The sequence below is a fragment of the Symphalangus syndactylus genome, chromosome 6 (assembly GCF_028878055.3).
Source record: "Symphalangus syndactylus isolate Jambi chromosome 6, NHGRI_mSymSyn1-v2.1_pri, whole genome shotgun sequence".
NCBI lineage: Eukaryota > Metazoa > Chordata > Mammalia > Primates > Hylobatidae > Symphalangus > Symphalangus syndactylus.
Genome location: NC_072428.2, coordinates 33570114 through 33588020, shown reverse-complemented (window position 1 = coordinate 33588020; position 17907 = coordinate 33570114). Strand labels below are relative to the sequence as shown.

General features: G+C 33.6%; 1 protein-coding gene across 6 annotated transcripts in view; it reads left to right on the top strand.

Annotated features, from left to right (window-relative positions):
* GAS2 (growth arrest specific 2) overlaps positions 1 to 17907 on the top strand; it is a 166889-nt gene that overhangs the window by 68123 nt on the left and 80859 nt on the right. For all 6 annotated transcript variants that reach the window (XM_063641903.1, XM_055282120.2, XM_055282119.2 and 3 more), the window contains one exon: positions 9115 to 9256. In XM_063641903.1, coding sequence (XP_063497973.1) covers positions 9115 to 9256 — 142 coding nt within the window. The remainder of the gene's footprint in view (positions 1 to 9114; positions 9257 to 17907) is intronic.

Here is a 17907-nt window from a genome sequence, read left to right as displayed (position 1 = left end):
AATATAGAGTGTGCCAAATACAGTAAATTGCACATGTGAAAGCCTTCAGATGTAAAGGTGCGTGATGACTTTGAGGAAGTAAAGGAAAGCAAGTGTGTCTGGAGACCAGCACATAACTCAAGAGAATCAAGAGATGAGACCAAAGCTAAGTCTTGTTGGATGCTGGCATTTATCTTAAGTATAACAATATGCCATTGAAGTATTAACATTTTAAACAGAAGCATGATAGACTCCTTTAAAATGACAACATTAGCAGTGTAGAGAATGGATTGGAAAGGAGAAGTGAAGGCGGAAATAACCACCCAAGTCAGGAGGCTATTGCCCAGCTCAGGTGACAGATAATGACCACTTATCCTAGGGTAGTGGCAGTGGAATGGGAAAGAAGTAGATGGTTTTGAGATATATTGAGACCAGGTGGACTTGGCAGAGCTTGGTGATAAATTGTATAGAATGGGTAAGGGAGATTGGTCTGGATTTTCCTACCTGAGGACATAGATGGATAGCGGTGCTTTGTTTTGCAAGTGGAAAGGCCGCGAAAGAGTAGGATTGGGGAAACATCATTGTTTCTTACACACATGTGCATTCTACCTTCACGAGTACCTGAGGGTTATGAGCCTTGTTGGCTCCCTGTCGTGCTACACCTTTCATTTCTGCACAAGGAAACATAAACAAATGAGTAAGGAGGTGCTTTAGAGGTAACCTTGAATTTTCTTTGACCTAGTCCTTAAAAAATATTTCAGTTGTAAGCTGTTAAGATCCATACTTTTAAAAATCACAAATGTTTATAGACTTGACTCTCAGCTGATCTAGACACACCATTGTTTAGACAGACCTCTGCTGATATACATAGTAGGTTCTTGTAAGTCATTATATGAAAAAGACCCTTACACATGCATGTTTATAGCAGCACAATTTGCAATTGCGAAAATATGGAACCAGCCTAAATGTCCATCAACTAATAAGTAGATAAAGAAAATGTGTCATATATATATATATATATATATATATATATATATATATATGTATGGTGTGTGTGTATGTGTATGTGTGTGTGTGTATATATATATATCATGGAATACTACTCAGTCATAAAATGGAATGAAATAATGGCATTCACAGCAACCTGAATAGAGTTCGAGACCATTATTCTAAGTGAAGTAACTCAGGAATGGAAAACCAAACATTGTGTGTTCTCAGTTATAGGTGGGAGCTAAGCTATGAAGATGAAAAGGCATAAGAATAATATAATGGACAATGGGGACTTTGGGGGAAGGGTGGGAGGGTGTTGAGGGATAAAAGACTGCACAATGGGTGCATTGTACACTGCTCAAGTGATGGGTGCACCAAAATCTCAGAAATTATACCTAAAGAACTTAGCCATGTAATGAAACACCACCTGTTTGCCCAAAACTATTGAAATAATAATAATAATATTAAAATCTTTCTATTACTCATCATTATGAACACAGATTTCTATTTAAAATTTTTAGACAGGCTCACCAATTGACTTAATTTTAAAGTGTAGAACTAGATTTTTGGAGGTTTTAAGAAATTAATCTCAGTGTGTTCATATGCAAACGATTAGTTGGGAGAACAGAAGCTTTTCATAGTTGATGATGATTCCCATGTGGATATATATATAAATTAGGCATACAGTATATAAAAATGGAAGGAATGCATTTGTTGTCAAACTTCCTATACTTTCTCCTTTGTGAAGCATTTGATGCTTCTCAAACTATCAATGACATAGTAACCTTTTTGTAGACATTATTTTAAAGCTTTGTTAAGGTATAATTAACGTGTAACAAAAATTACATATATTTATGCTGTATTTGTGGTGTTTTCATATATGCATACATTATGAAATGATTAAATCAAGGTAATTAAAATATTCATCACTCCACTTATTTTTTTGTGACGAGAACGTTTAAAATCTTCTCTCTTAACAATTATTATGTGATACGTTGTTATTAATAATAGTCACCAGGTTGTACAATAGATCTCCAGCACTTACTCATGCTGGCTGACTGAAACTGTACCCTTGACTAACATCTCCCAAGCCCTCAACCCCTTTCTCCTACCCCTGGCAATCACCGTTCTAGTCCCTGACTTTATGAGTTCAACATTTTTAGATTTCACCTATTAGAGAAGCTTTCAGTTCACAGCAAAATTGAGTGGAAAGTACACCAGAGTGGTATATTTGTTAACAGTCATTGAACCTACATTAACACATTGTCGCCCAAAGACCATAGTTTTTAGGGTTCACTCTTAGTGTTAAACAGTCTGGGTTTTTACAGATGACGTGTATCCACCAATATAATATCATACAGAATAGTTTCTCTGACCTAACAATTCTGTATACTCTACCTTTTCATCCGTCCCTCTCTGCTAACCCCTGATCTTTTTACTGACTTCATGGTTTGCCTTTTCCAAATTGTCATGTAGTTGGAATCATACAGTCTGTAGTATTTTTTTAGATTGGCTTCTTTCACTTAGTAATATGCATTTAAACTTCCACGTTGTGTTTTCATGACTTGATAGCTCTTTATTTTTAGCACTGAATAATCCATTGTCTGACTTTACCATCGTTTCTTTATTATTCATCTACTAAAGGACATCTTGGTTGTTTCCAACGAATAGAACTGCTATAAGCGTCCATGGGCAGATTTTTAGTAGATGTGTTTTCAACTTATTTACATAGTAACTTTTATTGTCCATCTTGTAAGCCTGAGGTTTGAGGACTAGGTTTGACTTTCATTTCAAACATTAGTTTATATTACACCAGAGATGATTTCAGATAATTCAAAATGCTGTACTTATTTGCCAACTTTGTTAGTTAAGTAATTAATTTCATGATTTTAGAGGAAGGAAGGTGTACTAAAACTCTGCTCTGAGAAACTTGTTTTGTATTTCCTTTTTGTGTATGTGAATATTCCTATGGCATTACAGCATGAATATTGCACTAAAATTTTGATCTAAGATCTGTTCTATATAAAGTGGAATTTATCTTGGAGAGGGAGAAAGGAGAAAGGGTCAATTTTGGATTCAAGCTTAGTGTGTTCAACTGTCCTAAATCATAGCTCACTGCTTGAGGCACAGGGTCTTACTGCAGAGTCCCCAGGAGAGGGTTAGGGTACCACAAAGGTTTTTTTCCCTTTTTAAACATTTCTATAATTTTTATCTTAAAGACTGTATTTTCATCATTTTTCAAGCCACTTGGTTGTTATAGTTAGATACCTTGATACTATGAATGTTCAAGGAAATAATTTTATTGAAAGAGATTATTTTTCTATTAAATATACAGTGAAACTAAAAGTAGCAAGGGGATACAGGCGGAAACATTAATTCCATCATGGAAAGAGTGACTTTATTGCCTGCCTATTTGAACGGTACACTCTATATACCCTTTGGAAAAGAAAAACTATTAGCTCTTGACAAGCCTCATGTCTTCATTTATGTATCTCTTCTGTTTTATATCTCAAATGTCTACTTGATGTAATCAAGGGGAGTAGTATGACTAAAACTTTTGTGAAGAATGAATTATTTAAACTACCAGTATTAAATTTTCAGTTCGCACAATGCAAGGGAACTAAAGATACCATTCTCTCAGTCTTTTTTTCTCTTGACTTGAATAGGTGAAAGAGAATATATGATTCTTTATTTTAATGCTGCCTGGACAAACATTTGGGAAATAAATCAAATGTGAAATATATTACCTTCAAGGCATTGGTGGGCTATCATGGAACAGTTGAAAGTGTAGGAGCACAAGAGACCAAATGATTTGGTTTGAACTGTGCATAAGCTCAGTTTCTTCATCTGGAAAATGAGGCTTCTCTTAGCTACCCAATTCATTTGGTGGTGTTTTTTGAGAATTAAATAGCACAATCCATATGAAAGTGAATGTTGTGTACCTAGAGCACTGAAGGCACTTACAACATAAGTACCCTCCTCCCCAACTCCACCACAACTTTCAGAAAACAGTAAATCAGTACCTCCTGTGTGTAAAGCACCACATTTGGCAGTGTGGCAGTATAATGCTAAATAAGATCCGGCTCTCCAGATGCAGATTATTACAACACTATAAATAGAATTAGTTATGAATGTGCTTCATAACACCATAACTAGGACATACTGCAGCATATATGTACAATATTTGAAAATGACTTGCATGTTTGTATGTCTTAGTAACTACACCCAGGGTAACTACTGGATTTGATGGGAGTTGAGAGACATGGAGATGATTTAGGAGGGAAGCTAGTCAGGTAGTCAAACACCAAACTTTATAAAACTCCAAATTATAGCTTCACTTTCCCCACTATGAATGTGCTGTCTAATATGATAGCCACTATCCACATGTGGCTATTTAAATTTAAGTTGATAAATGAAATAAATGCTTTAAAGTTCAACTATTCAATAGCCACATGTGGCTAATGGCTACCATATTGGTTAGCACAGATATAGGACATTTTTATCAATGTAGAAAGTTATATTAGAAAACTATTCAGAAGCTAAGGTTCAAATTTAGGGTAAAGATAGGAAGATGTGAGTTATTTGGCAGTCTATTTCTGAATTCGTGTACCCATAATGGAAATAATGCAATGTTGGCAAGAAAATATGAGAGAAAGAAATCAGATATTCAGTATGTTTTTACTTGCATTGATGACCTTTTTTGAACACTTACTGATACACTTTAATTAATTTGCACCCCCATATACATAGCCAGTGGGGTGTACATCTTGTTTTATGAACATCGTATAGTAGAGGACACTGAAATACAGATTTTAAGTACATTTCCTAATCATAGAATGAAGGGAAATATAGCTGAATTTGAACTCAGGTAATTGGACTCCAGAGTCCTACCTGGAAACTAACCTGAAAGGCAGTGGATTGAATTAGTAATAACAGCCTTTAGAAGAAAATTTAATTTTTTTCTGTTTATTGCCACCAATCTTGGTTGTTTCCTGACAGGAATTGGAAGGGCACTTTTGGAATGCATAACTGTTCTCTTATAGGTCAATCAACCAATCTATAAGTATTTTAGAAGCTATAAGTATGTATGTTGGATTAATCTTGCTGAGAGATAAAAGAAATATTACTATTTATCCTATTGACTGCTTGCACAAAATCCCAATAGCTTATTGGTAGTAACTTCTCAGTTTGCTAACACAAAATATTGAATCCTACACTATGGACACTGTTGTACAATATAGCACGACTCTTGCTAGTGAGTGAGTGAGCCTAAATTTCTGTCCAATTTAGGTTCAGCTTGACTGTTTTTTATTCATTATTCATATTCAGTAACTTTCAGAAAAGGTTTGAAGGTATTAAATTTTTCAGTTATGCTTTCCTGAATTTCTGGAAGGCATTTTATGCATAGTTATGCCATTAACTTAGTAAATTTTGAAGGCCCTGGGAACATGTCCCTTGGGGATGTAAAAATTCTAATACGGAGTATTTGATCCTGTTCTCAAGTCAATTATGATCTGATTTGAGAGGCAGTCTGACAATTCATTCATTCATTCATCAGTTAGTTTTTGAGGACATAATATTGTCTAAAAAAGCTTTCATGAGTAAACAAAGATAACATATAATTTAAATGTTGTAGTTCTTTGGAGAATTGAGCAGTTAATGGAAAACTAATATGGCAAACATATCAGGTGAGCTATTGAATGTTCTCTTTTAAATTCCTGATGAGCAGGGATCCTTATTTCTACTTATATGTGATGGACTTGATAGGACTAATGAGTGTGACTTTAAAAATTCCTCAAATAAAATGTTTAATCTGGAAGAAAATTGGAAGTTTCTACTCACACTGTTTACTATTTCCAAGTCTTCAGCTGGCATGGGAACACTCAATTTAACAGCTCTTCCACAGAAGCAAATACCCCATAAATTACTTAAATGCCAAGTAGTTACATCAGCGTTACTGCTAAATTCTTCTACACTGGGAATTCCCAAGTTTTGGAGTATCAATAGCCAACTTTCATTTTATTTATCTTAAAATGACTTTCCTGTCTTCCAATATGATTGCATTGAATTTTAAGTAAATTCTGAGATTCTGGCATATGATAGGCACATGACTTTGTAAAGGGAAAATAAATGCTGTTTTCATTTATATGCTCAGTGGCCGTCCTTGTAAATTCTTCAAGAGTGGGCTGAATGATATTTGAGGGCTTATCACTTGTGCGTATTCTTTCAAAATGTACCCCTTGGTGGATTAAGTGTCAAATCAATCTCTTGCTTCTTCAGTGCAAAATGGATATTTTGTTCCTTTTTGACACATAGGTCATGTACCTCATGTCATTTAGCAAGCCTGTAGCTATGTGAATTATTTTATAGTTCCTAGATTATAGTTTTTACATGCAAACTCGTATATTGATTTGAAGTGGTTTCACATGTAGTTTTTTTCTGCCCACCAGGGATATAGGTGGTAGATCTTAAAGTGGCTCATTGTTTGGATTTAATCTTGTTCTTTTCCTAAACATAGTTTTTGCCTTATTCATGTCATAAAAGTTTTACCATCATCTCTTGGAGATTTTATTCAGCAGATTATTTTTATAATATGTTTTGGCTGAGATAACTTGCCTACTACTTTGATTTTTTTTAAATTTGGTAGTATTGTTAAAATATAAAAGTCACTGAAAATCCTATTACTTGTTTTGGAATTATATAAAATAAGTAAATGTTCCTTGATACATCAATCAATTCCCTTCCTCAAAGGCAATTACTATCAATTTACGCATGTCCTTCTTGAATTATTTCTAAATTTACATTCTATAATCATGTAAATATTTATATAATATATCACAACATATTTACATGCAATTTAACTTTATTTATGGCCATCTATGTTGCATGTGTATACACACACTAATGTGTATGCATGTACATACATCATAAAATGATACATCATAGAACAAATATCTGTTTGCAAATTTGTTTCTCCTTAAGAGTATATTCTGAACATATTTCTCGTTCAATACATGTACATATGTTGTATTTTTTTATGATTGTATAGAGTTTCATTGTATTTACATATTATATGTCATTCCACCAGCTCTCTTGATGTATTTTTGTTTTTTGCTATTCAATCAGTGTTGCAACAAATATACTTGTACATATATTTTAATCATGAATGCTATTTTATGTGTAGAATATATTCTTAGAAGTGAATTGCTAGATTTAAGGAATTTATATTTTAATTTTAATACATACTAATTAATGTTTATTAATACCTTACAAGGGAAACATTATACTACACTATTTCTGATTGTTTTTATAACTCATCTAGGAAAGCATTCTTTTGAAAACCATTACTTGATATCTGAACAAAATCATTTAAGGAAATATTGCTATATAGGTAACCCTATATATGGTTTATATAGCTATAGTGCCTAAAGTATATATCTGTGTATTTATGCAGAAACTTTGATTATATCTATCCTAAATCAAATTCGAGTTGCAACAGAGATGGATCTTTGAGATTAGAGAGACACCCATTTTGAGTGATGTGGTAACTGAATGTTTAAGTTACTATGTATTACCACAAAATCCCTGGAACTCTAGTAAGAACTCCAGTAAGAGTTGCATGTTGGCAGGCTTCACCAATCCACCTAAGCCATTATTTTATTTTTTTATAACCATCCTTGTAAATGAGTTCAACAATCAACAATATTTTGGTTGTATTTAAGGGTTCACTGTGAATATAAGAACGATTTTATAAATTTTAATCACAAAGTGCTTCTCCCTTGATTTTTTTGCTTGTTGAGGCAAAGTCCTATGTAGCCTAGCTCACCTGAAGGCGTGCTCATTGGCTTTTTTTGTTTTTTTTTTGTTTTTTTTGTGAGACAGAGTCTCGCTCTGTCGCCGGCATGCTCATTCTTTCACATCACAAAGAATTACATTCTTCAGCTTCATGGAATGTCATGGACATAATTTATGTTCCATTAAAGAAAAAAGATAACACTTGGTATGGTTCCAAGGGAGATTTCCTGCTTAAAATTTTACGAGATGGTTAACAGAAAAGTCTATCCAGGTTCACCCCCACCCTTATCTTAAGCACGTTCTTATCCCAGAATAGAAATGATGCAGAATGTAAACCATGCATTTCAAGGTCAGATAGCAGAGTTCAGACCAGAATTATGTTTGTATTATATGCTATCACTATATCCTGTGGTTTAAAAGAAAATAGTCTGGAAAAAAGTCTGTAGAATGTTATATTTTTGATAGAACATCTCACTCTGTCACCTGAGTTGGAGTGCGGTGGCATGATAAAGGTTACACCTACTGCATGATACACCATGTACTACATGATACACCTACTGCAGCCTCAACTTCCTGGGCTCAGGCAATCCTCCTGCCTCAGCTCCCCAAGTAGCTGGGACCATAGATGCACACAATACCTGGCTAATTTTTATTTTTATTTGTAGAGATAGGATATCATTATGTTGCCCAGGTTAGTCACAAACTCCTGGACTCCAATCCTCCTGCCTCGGCCTCCCAAAGTGCTGGGATTACAGGCATGAGCCACCATACCCAGCAAATGTTATCATTACATTATTTTTTAACATTTTCCTTTCTTGGTATTGATGGCTGAGACTTGTGATGTTAAATAATTCCGCTGCTCTCTTTTGACTTTATAATTCTTGTGTAATTTTTACAGTATGTGTTTATACCTCTAAGAATGCAGGCGTATATATGTTATATGTATATCATATTCATATAATATATTCGTATTTCTCCCATTCCTCTTTCACCAATGAGAAATACATTTATAAGTACTTTGTGAAAAATACTGATAGAATGCTTAGATGAAAGGGAAGGCCATAAAAATTATAGAAGAGAAAGAGAAGCAGCAGCCTGAGCCAAGAAAAGTACTTAACTATCTTTACTCCTAGGTACTAAAAAGAAAAGGATATATGCTTGCAGAAACAGATTTTCTGTCCCTTACTGCCAGGTTAATTGAATAGCATTATATTTCCTTTCTAGGGTTCTTTGCAAACCTACTTATTGGCATGAGGTCATTCCAAAGCATTTTGTTGAAAACATGTTTTTAAAACATCATCGTCCTAACTTTGACAGATTTCTCCTAGAACGAATTTCTTTATTTTTCAGAATCTACCGTTGAAGAAGATCCCATGCAAAGCCAGTGCACCCTCGGGCTCCTTTTTTGCCCGAGACAATACAGCAAATTTCTTATCCTGGTGCCGAGATTTAGGGGTGGATGAAACGTGTCTATTTGAATCGGAAGGTTTGGGTATGTATTAACTTCAGAAATTTAGTTGATAAGATAAATTATCTTTTGTCTTTGTCAGTAAAGCCAACAAAAAGTTTTTTGTATGACGTCATTTTGCAGATTATTAGCTTAAAAAGTCTGAGTTTGTTGAAATCTTGCAGGTTTGCTGCTAACTTGATACTTTGAAGGTAGAAAAATGAATATGCCCTCTTACTATTGGTTACCTCATGGATACAAGAATAGAAACAGAAGTAGCACAATTCTTCAAGCTAAATATAAGGGCCATTAGTGCAAAATTGGTGCAAAATTGTGGATATTTGGAAAACAGAGGGCCAAATTTTACCCCCAGGCTTTGATCTGGATTAAAGGATAGCTGTGCATGTTCTAGCCATAGAGAGCACTCTTGTCTTTTCACCTCTACAACAGTATGGAAACGCTATTGCCCATAAGCTCTACCTTTATTGAGACTACAGATTATTCATTCATTTATTTATTTTTAGTGAGTTAAAAATCAGGCAAGATAACAAGAGATTAATATCATCAAAGATGTTGAATTAAAAGACAGATACCTTAGTGCCTACACCTACTGAGATAACTGTAGATTTCTGTAGCTGTTTCTGATTGAATTTAGGCAAAGTCACTTCCAAATCATAGAATGAGCTTATTTCTTTGGAAGAAAACATACATTGGAGCATTCAGTGTTTCAATACCACTCCATACACTAGGATAACATGTTCAAACTTTCCATGTAGCCTCCACCACAGTACAACTCAAATATGTAAAATATTAGAACTAAAGGCTCATTTTTGCAAAATGCAACCAAGTTGAGAAAGGAGACATCTAGAGAAAAAAACTTTGCTTTCTTTTTGCCTGAAGCCTTAAAAATCAATTTAATAGGTCATATAATACCAAATATTAGTATCGAAGTAAGGAAGCATCCTTCAGAGAGAACAAGTATACAAATTACCTTCCAAACAGCCAAAATGCCTATTGCCCCTAGGCCCCATTCCCATGCGTAACCTAGGAAATTTATGGAAACAGTTGAAATCTTACTCATTTTATGTGCTTAAGGAAATCTGTATTTGTTCTCAGAGGAGTTGGTGTGATATGGCAAAGAAATACCATCAAATTTCTGAAAATTCTCTTAGCAAAGATGGGAACAGCATAAATTTAGCCTGGGGGAATATGCTAGACCTGAATAAAAAAAAGGAAACAGAATAATCTCACAGTAGTCTGCTGTACACAATAGTGTGCTCATGAAATGCTCAGTAAATAAATCAGCTTTTGATTATTATTACAATTTCCTCATATCAAAGTAAAAAAATTTAGTGGAAGATGTGTGCGTATATGGATAATACCTGTTTTTCAGTCCTGTGGTTAATTTACAGATCAATTTTAACTTTCAGGTTTGTAGGAAACCATGTGAGTGGAGGATTATAGGAAGGGGGTGTAGAAGAATTATTTGCACAAACAATTAAATAAAATTGCTTACAAGATCTGGTAAATGTTAAGATCTTGTAAAAATATGTAGCCATAAAATCAAATCTTAGTAACAAGGCGTACACTCTGCATGTGTGGACAATTAACATCACGATTTAAAATTCTACAGTGCCTCTGAATTGCCAAAGAACAATCACATGGGGAAACTATCGTTAATTTGCTAGTTTGTTCATTGTACAATTTTTCATTAAAGAAGCATTTTCTCAGTGATTACTATAGGCTAAATTGGTTAATAAAAGCTATGAATGTAAATATGGTCTTGTCTCATTTTCTCATTGCCCATGACTTCTTTTGTTGTTTGAACTAATGAAATTTTCCTGTGGACACCAAGAAGAGTCCATCTAATACTAAATCCTCTCTGCTAGAAATAGCACTATAGGTGAAGGTTCTAATGTGTATTTACTTTGATGGCTTTTAAAAACCCCATTCAAATAATGATGCATTTTACCCTAAAATTATAAAGTTTAAAGCAACTTATATAATGACCCTGGTATATAAATGCATACTCTATAGCAAATAAAATTATGTCAGGAAGAACTTTTAGATGGCCTACTTCTTCAGCCTGTTTGAAAAAATATATTCTGACATTATAAAAAACCCATAATTTATATATATTATATATATAATTGTACAAAAATTTTTGTACAAATTTTAAAGGCTATAAAAATTTAAAAATCTTTTGTAAACTTCTCAATACCAAGTTAAATTAATTAGTTAGGTTTTCCAGTTGCTGCTCAATGAAAAGATAAATTTGCAATTTCTCCTGCTCAGAATAGAACCCAAAGTGATATATAATAGGCTCTAGGGATGTAATAGAAGGGGGTCAATATTATGGCATTGACTTTAGGATTAGTCAGAGAAAGGAAACAGCTGTGCTCATAAATGTTCATGATAATCAGGAGGAAGGACAATAAGAAGTTCCATCTCCACAAGTGGAATCCTTTCTCCTTGTTTTGTTTTAAATATTCATTGTGGGTGAGGAAGAGATTGAGCCGCTGCTGATGGCTTTGGACTCTACTTGCAGAATTGACTTTCTTGCAACAATAACACCATGTCCTCTGCTTGATGTCTTTTCACACTTCACTTTTGAAAGGAAATTTGGGGCAAGGCTTTTTTTTTTTTTTAACCTCAAGATTTCATTTCAGTGGCACAGAGGATGAAACACATCCTTTGTGTCCTGGTGTTTTGAACAGCAAATAAAATGAAAAGATGTTCTGATGAATGGGAAAAATGTGTTTGAATGATAAAGTAGATCACTGTACTGAGTTTGTATGAAGAGGCTTCTGTGTTTAGCTGTTCAAAGGTCTTTGCCTGCATAAAGCATCCTTATCTTTGTGGCAACTGATATGCTACCCTCTGTTGCAGTGCTTTTTTGTACAATTATTTGTCAGAGGATCTTGATTCACAACTCACTGTTCTCTTTTCACAACAGCTAATGGCAAGAAACCTCAGAGGGTGAGGGAAGGTGTGCAAGTGATGAACTGGGGAGAAGGGAGGGCAACTAATTCCATATGTTTATGTCATGCTTCTTGTCTTTTTTATGCTTGGCAGATAACCTCCTGTGCCACATACAGGGTTTAACCTGTAATTTATACTCTGTGACATTCTTTAGAGATAATTTTTCCTCTGTAAAATGTCAGTTCTTAGATCATATGTTTGCTACATCCTGAAATGTTTCAGAAATAAACCCATAGAAAAGTGGACATGAAGAACCTATTTGCAAAAGACTTATACAAATCCAATTAAGATATTAAAATGTTGGACACTTTAGTAATAAGGTAGATGTGAATAAAAGCTATGAAATAATAGCTAAATTAAGAAAATTATACAGTTGGTATTGGTAAGTATATATTATATCAGAATCTTCCATACATTGCTGAAGAAAATTGGAAATTGGCATGCTTTCTTTGGAAGGCAATTTTATATCAAAGATCTCAGAAGTATTTATACACTTTGATTAAGTTGTTCTGCTTCCAAAAATGTATTAAAAGGCAATTAGTAGAGATAGGAACCAGAAATGTCTACTGAAACATTAAAAAAAAAAACAGCTGGAACCTATGATATTTGGTAGCAGCTTAAACAAATTGTAGTCATCCATAGATGCCGTCCAAAGATAATATTCTTGAAACTATTTAAGGATATGGGAAAATATGATATATGATTAACATGAGGTCACCCATTTGTATCTATATTTAACAATAAAATTTCACATTCAGAATTTGAAGGAAAAATAAATAGTAATTAGGTTGTAAATTATATCATTTTCTTCAATTATCTATTAATAAACTTAAGATAGTGAAGAATTATGGTATCTAATCTGAAACATGAACAATTGATTTATATTATGATGCAATTGGACCAATTAGCCTAGAGATCTATTGACATAAAATTTTATACATCAGTATATTAAGAGAATTTTTCCCATTGTTGAAGTTAAACTGGTACTTTAAGTGATTACAGAATTCTATGTTGTATCATAACAAAGGTTTTTGTGTGGTCTGCGGAGCATGTTGTAACCATAAAGGTCTATATATAATATTCACTCTGACCCCTGCTGTTCAAACCATGTTGGCATATAAGTGACAAGAGAAACATTTCTTTTCATTACTCTGATACATTAAGATGAATAACAGTTTCATTAGATTCCTTTAAAATATTTAGGATTGTGCTTTAAGTTAAAAAGATGAACATAAGTATTTTCTTGAGTTCGAAAGTATGTAGTTGATCAGTCTGTAAACAAAATAGACCCCAATAATTATTTTATAAGAAATTAACTTTTAGTTGTAGAGTTAAAAATATATATAGCTATAGAAGGCTCTAGGTGTGAAAGTATTTATATTTTCAGTTTCACCGAAATGGAAAAGTTATTGGACTCTATTAATCAATAATCTTCCTAACAGTAAGTTTAGTAATTTTTCAAATGTTCATTTAAATAAATAATTTAACCACGTTTTCTAAAATGATCTTGAGTGTTTTTATGGGGCTAAGTTTTACAATTTAAATTAAGATCAGAAATCTATACTTTATTTTCAAGCTTAAAAAGAGTTTTCAATTATGAATCATGAAATTGATGCTTTTATGTCATTTTTTACTAAGAAATATTTTAAGTAAACATTTTCCTAAATTACTGCTAGTCTTTCTGTACAGTTTATTATTTGTAATTTACATTGGCCTATCAATTTAGAAATTGTCAAGTTAACTCTTTTTCCTAGAAATTTGTTTATTTTGTTTTATTTATACACATTCTGGTGAGCTGGGAGATGGCGAAAAAAGGGATGGGGAAGTATTTGCTTGCTATAATTGTGTCAATATCATTATGTTATTGGATAATTATAGGATTTGGAGGCCAGTGACTATGCTTCATCTATTTCTCTGAGAAAGAATCTACTCAACAAGAAAAGGGTTTGCTATCTGCAGTGTAGCATGCAAATGTGTGTGATTTGTTTGAGTATAACTTTTTAAAAAATTTATTTTCTGTGTTTGTGTTTGCTGTGTGGTACTGTCTTCTTTTGATGCATCATCCTGATGAGGAATTTTACAAATTTTTTTGTTTTGTTGAACATTGTGAGCATTTTGCTTCAGAGGCAAACATTGTCTACCTGAAGTAAAAAGGTTTGTGTGTGGATTTTTAAATATTAGCATTTTCCATTTCATTTCTTAAAGTCACATGTTGCATCAGAAAAAGAATCTATGCCTGCCTGTAAGTGTTTGATAAATCACTCCTTATTCTTGTTTTTGTCTATATTGAAGACCATAAGAGTATTTTTGTGGGAAAAAAGCTATATTACTTTTATGAGTATTAATTTATGATAATAATTTCAGGATACTCATTCAGCCCTGGATTATTTATATTAATTTCTTTCCCAGGATCATTTTCTTTTAGACTTTTTTTTTAACACATTTTTGTTTTATGAAGTACATACTTCATTAGCATTTCAATTCACTTTTACTCTGGAACTCAGAAAACCCTTTTCAAATCTGGCCCTCTCCCCTAAGCCAGGGAAGATGCAGGAGGGAGCAATTAAATCCCTTACCCAATGTTACACAACTTTTAAACGGCCCAGCTACAGTTTGAATTCAGCTCCATTCACCTTCAAAAATCATGCCCCATCAGTTATAGAAACATATACTTCGTCTGCATTCATTTTAGATGTTATTAGAATTATTTCAAGCAAAAGGAAAAAATATATACCAACTTAGAAAAGACTCACCTCTGATTGCTATTCTGAGTGATAGTGGCTTAATCCATTATTTTAACCTGGGTGCTGGGTGCTAGAGGAAGAAAGAGTGCTCTTTTTTCCAGGATATTTCTCAACTCTGGGGCAAAGGCAATGAAATTCATTATATTCTGTAGGGCTTCCATTACTGATGAGATTATGAATGGACACTCCTTGTTCAAATGATTTATATGGATGCCATATTCTATTTTAAATCATTCTTACTGGTGATTCTGAGAAATGTAGATATTCACACACATCATTATTGAGCTTGTGAGATTCTTCTTTGTTTGCTTTTTCCTTCTTCTCGTCAGCCTCAGATCAGTTTTATAGCCCCTAAATTGCTATCCCTATTTATCACCTACATTTAACCTCACAGATTTTTGTGTGGGTCTTACTCAGAGTGACATGACATAGAGAGTAGTTTGTGACTGTCTTCACTTTCTTGGGAAGCATGAAAGTTTTTATGTATCTTATAGCTTCCGGCAGGAGAGAAATGCCTATAATATTTATTAAGGGCTAATCCAACATTCGCATTATTTCCCCTCCATTTATCATCATCATCATCATCATCATCATCATCATCACCACCACCATTGTTATCCTTCACATTTGTAGGGCACGTTACATATATCAAAGCACACTTAAATATTTTCAGCAAAACATATGTAGGAATTATAACTACTATTTATTATTATAACATTGATTAATGCAGTACTTATCAAACTTTAGTGGATATACGTATCACCTGGAAAATTTGTTTAAATGTAGTTTCTGATTATTAGAGCTGGATAGGGCCTCAAATTTGCATTTTTAATAAGCTCCCATGCCATCCCAATACTGCTGGTCTGTGGGTCACATTTTAATGCAAGAGAGTAACATTTATTGAGTGTTTACCAGGTACCATGTGTTCTTAACCATATGGTTACCTTATAAAGAAGAGCAAGTAGAAGACATGGCACTTGTTTTAGAGTTGAAGAAATTAGCCTTAAGTAGAACCCAATTCTTCTGACTTCTAGCTTACTATGTCTTCTACTATACCACTCTCCTTGGCATATTAGAACCAATTCTGTACTCTGGGAAAATAGGCAGCCATTAATTTATAATATTTTTATAAGTGAACATTTATCCAAAAGTATATTTTTTCAAGTTTCCTTACTAAATAAAAGGCTAAAAAGCGATTTTTTTCAACATTACCATTAATGTTATAACCTCTAGTTATATAGAAACCGAATGGACAATACAATTTTTCATGCTTTCATTTCTTTGCCCATCTGTTAAAACTTAATATATTTAGCTAAAGTATACATTCATGGTCTAATGCATTTTATCCTTGCAGATTCTGTGACATTGAAATTCTACCCTCTTGCTTTAGTGGAAGGCTTCATTTTCTATTCCTGGAGCTAGCAGCATTCCATTTGACATTTGATGCCCATGAGATTTTTTTTTTTTTTTTATAGAATCTAGGTTATGAGATTGAGTCTCTTGCCACATATTTTTGAATGGAAACCTGTGTTACTTTTCCCAGAGGTGTTTTACATTATGCTTTTCTTGAAATGGTTTTGATTATTTAAAAAGAAGCCGCCAATGATAAAACCATTTGTGTAATAATCACCATTGACTAGAGAGCTCTTTATTTGTTTTGAAGAGAATTTGTTCAGAGGAAAGCTACAGCAATCCTCTCTTCTATCCCAACTCAAAGCAAAAGGCCTTGTTAATGTTACAATGATAAAGTGGGGAAAATGTCTCCTCCTATAAGTTTTAATGTAACTGGACGTTCTTTTGAAAAAGATAAATGACGAAATGTGCTTAAAATGAGTAGTACATATGACTGCATGCAAGGGCCTTAGTACAAACACAGTACAATGAAAGTTGCCTGTCTAATTATCTTGACAAAGGTATACATTCAGTTATTTTATCTTCTAAAATAGACAATATATAATTACATAAAAAAATTAATAAAAGTGAACTCTACTAAATTATTTTAATCACAAAAGAAAATTAAAGGAAAAGTTTAATCACAAAAGAAAATTAAAGGTGTTTCAAAAACTGACATGTGTCCTTATGCAATTGTTACTTGAACTTTGTACTTAGCATCAACTTGTAATTGCTGAAGGATATCTGCTTTATATCTTTACATGTTGGCCAAATCGACTCATTTAACCTGAAGTTTGGTTAAATTCAGAATTAACTATATCTGATATAATATAAAAGATAAAAATTTAAAATATACTCATTATAATAGAACCCATCTAAATTAGTTCTCCTAACAGTAATCTTCTCTTCATTCTAGCGTTTCCCTCACTGTCTAGTAACTGAAACATTATGATGCACAAAAAGTGCTTACAGGGAAAAAAGTGAATTAATATTAATCGACTAAACCAAATAAAATAATAATGAAAAGAAAAAAATATAAAACTAACATTGGGCTGGTATTTTCTATGTGCCAAGTACTGTGCTAAGCATAACAGTAAATATTATTTTGTTTAATCATCACAAAAATATTATGAGGTGGGCACTATTGTTTTCCTGCAGAAAAATGTGGTTTTGCAGAATAACCTCCCAAAATAATATGACCAGCAAGTATTAGTGCTCATACTCACACCCAGATCTTTGTGGCTTGAATTACGCAACCATTATACTCTTTTCATCTTTTTTTTTTTTTTTTTTTGAGACGGAGTCTCACTCTGTCGCCCAGGCTGGAGTGCAGTGGCGCAATCTCGGCTCACTGCACGCTCCGCCTCCCAGGTTTACGCCATTCTCCTACCTCAGCCTCCCAAGTAGCTGGGACTACAGGCGCCCACTACCACGCCTGGCTAATTTTTTTTGCATTTTTTAGTAGAGACGGGGTTTCACCATGTTAGCCAGGATGGTCTCGATCTCCTGACCTCGTGATCTGCCCGCCTTGGCCTCCCAAAGTGCTGGAATTACAGGCGTGAGCCACCGTGCCCGGCC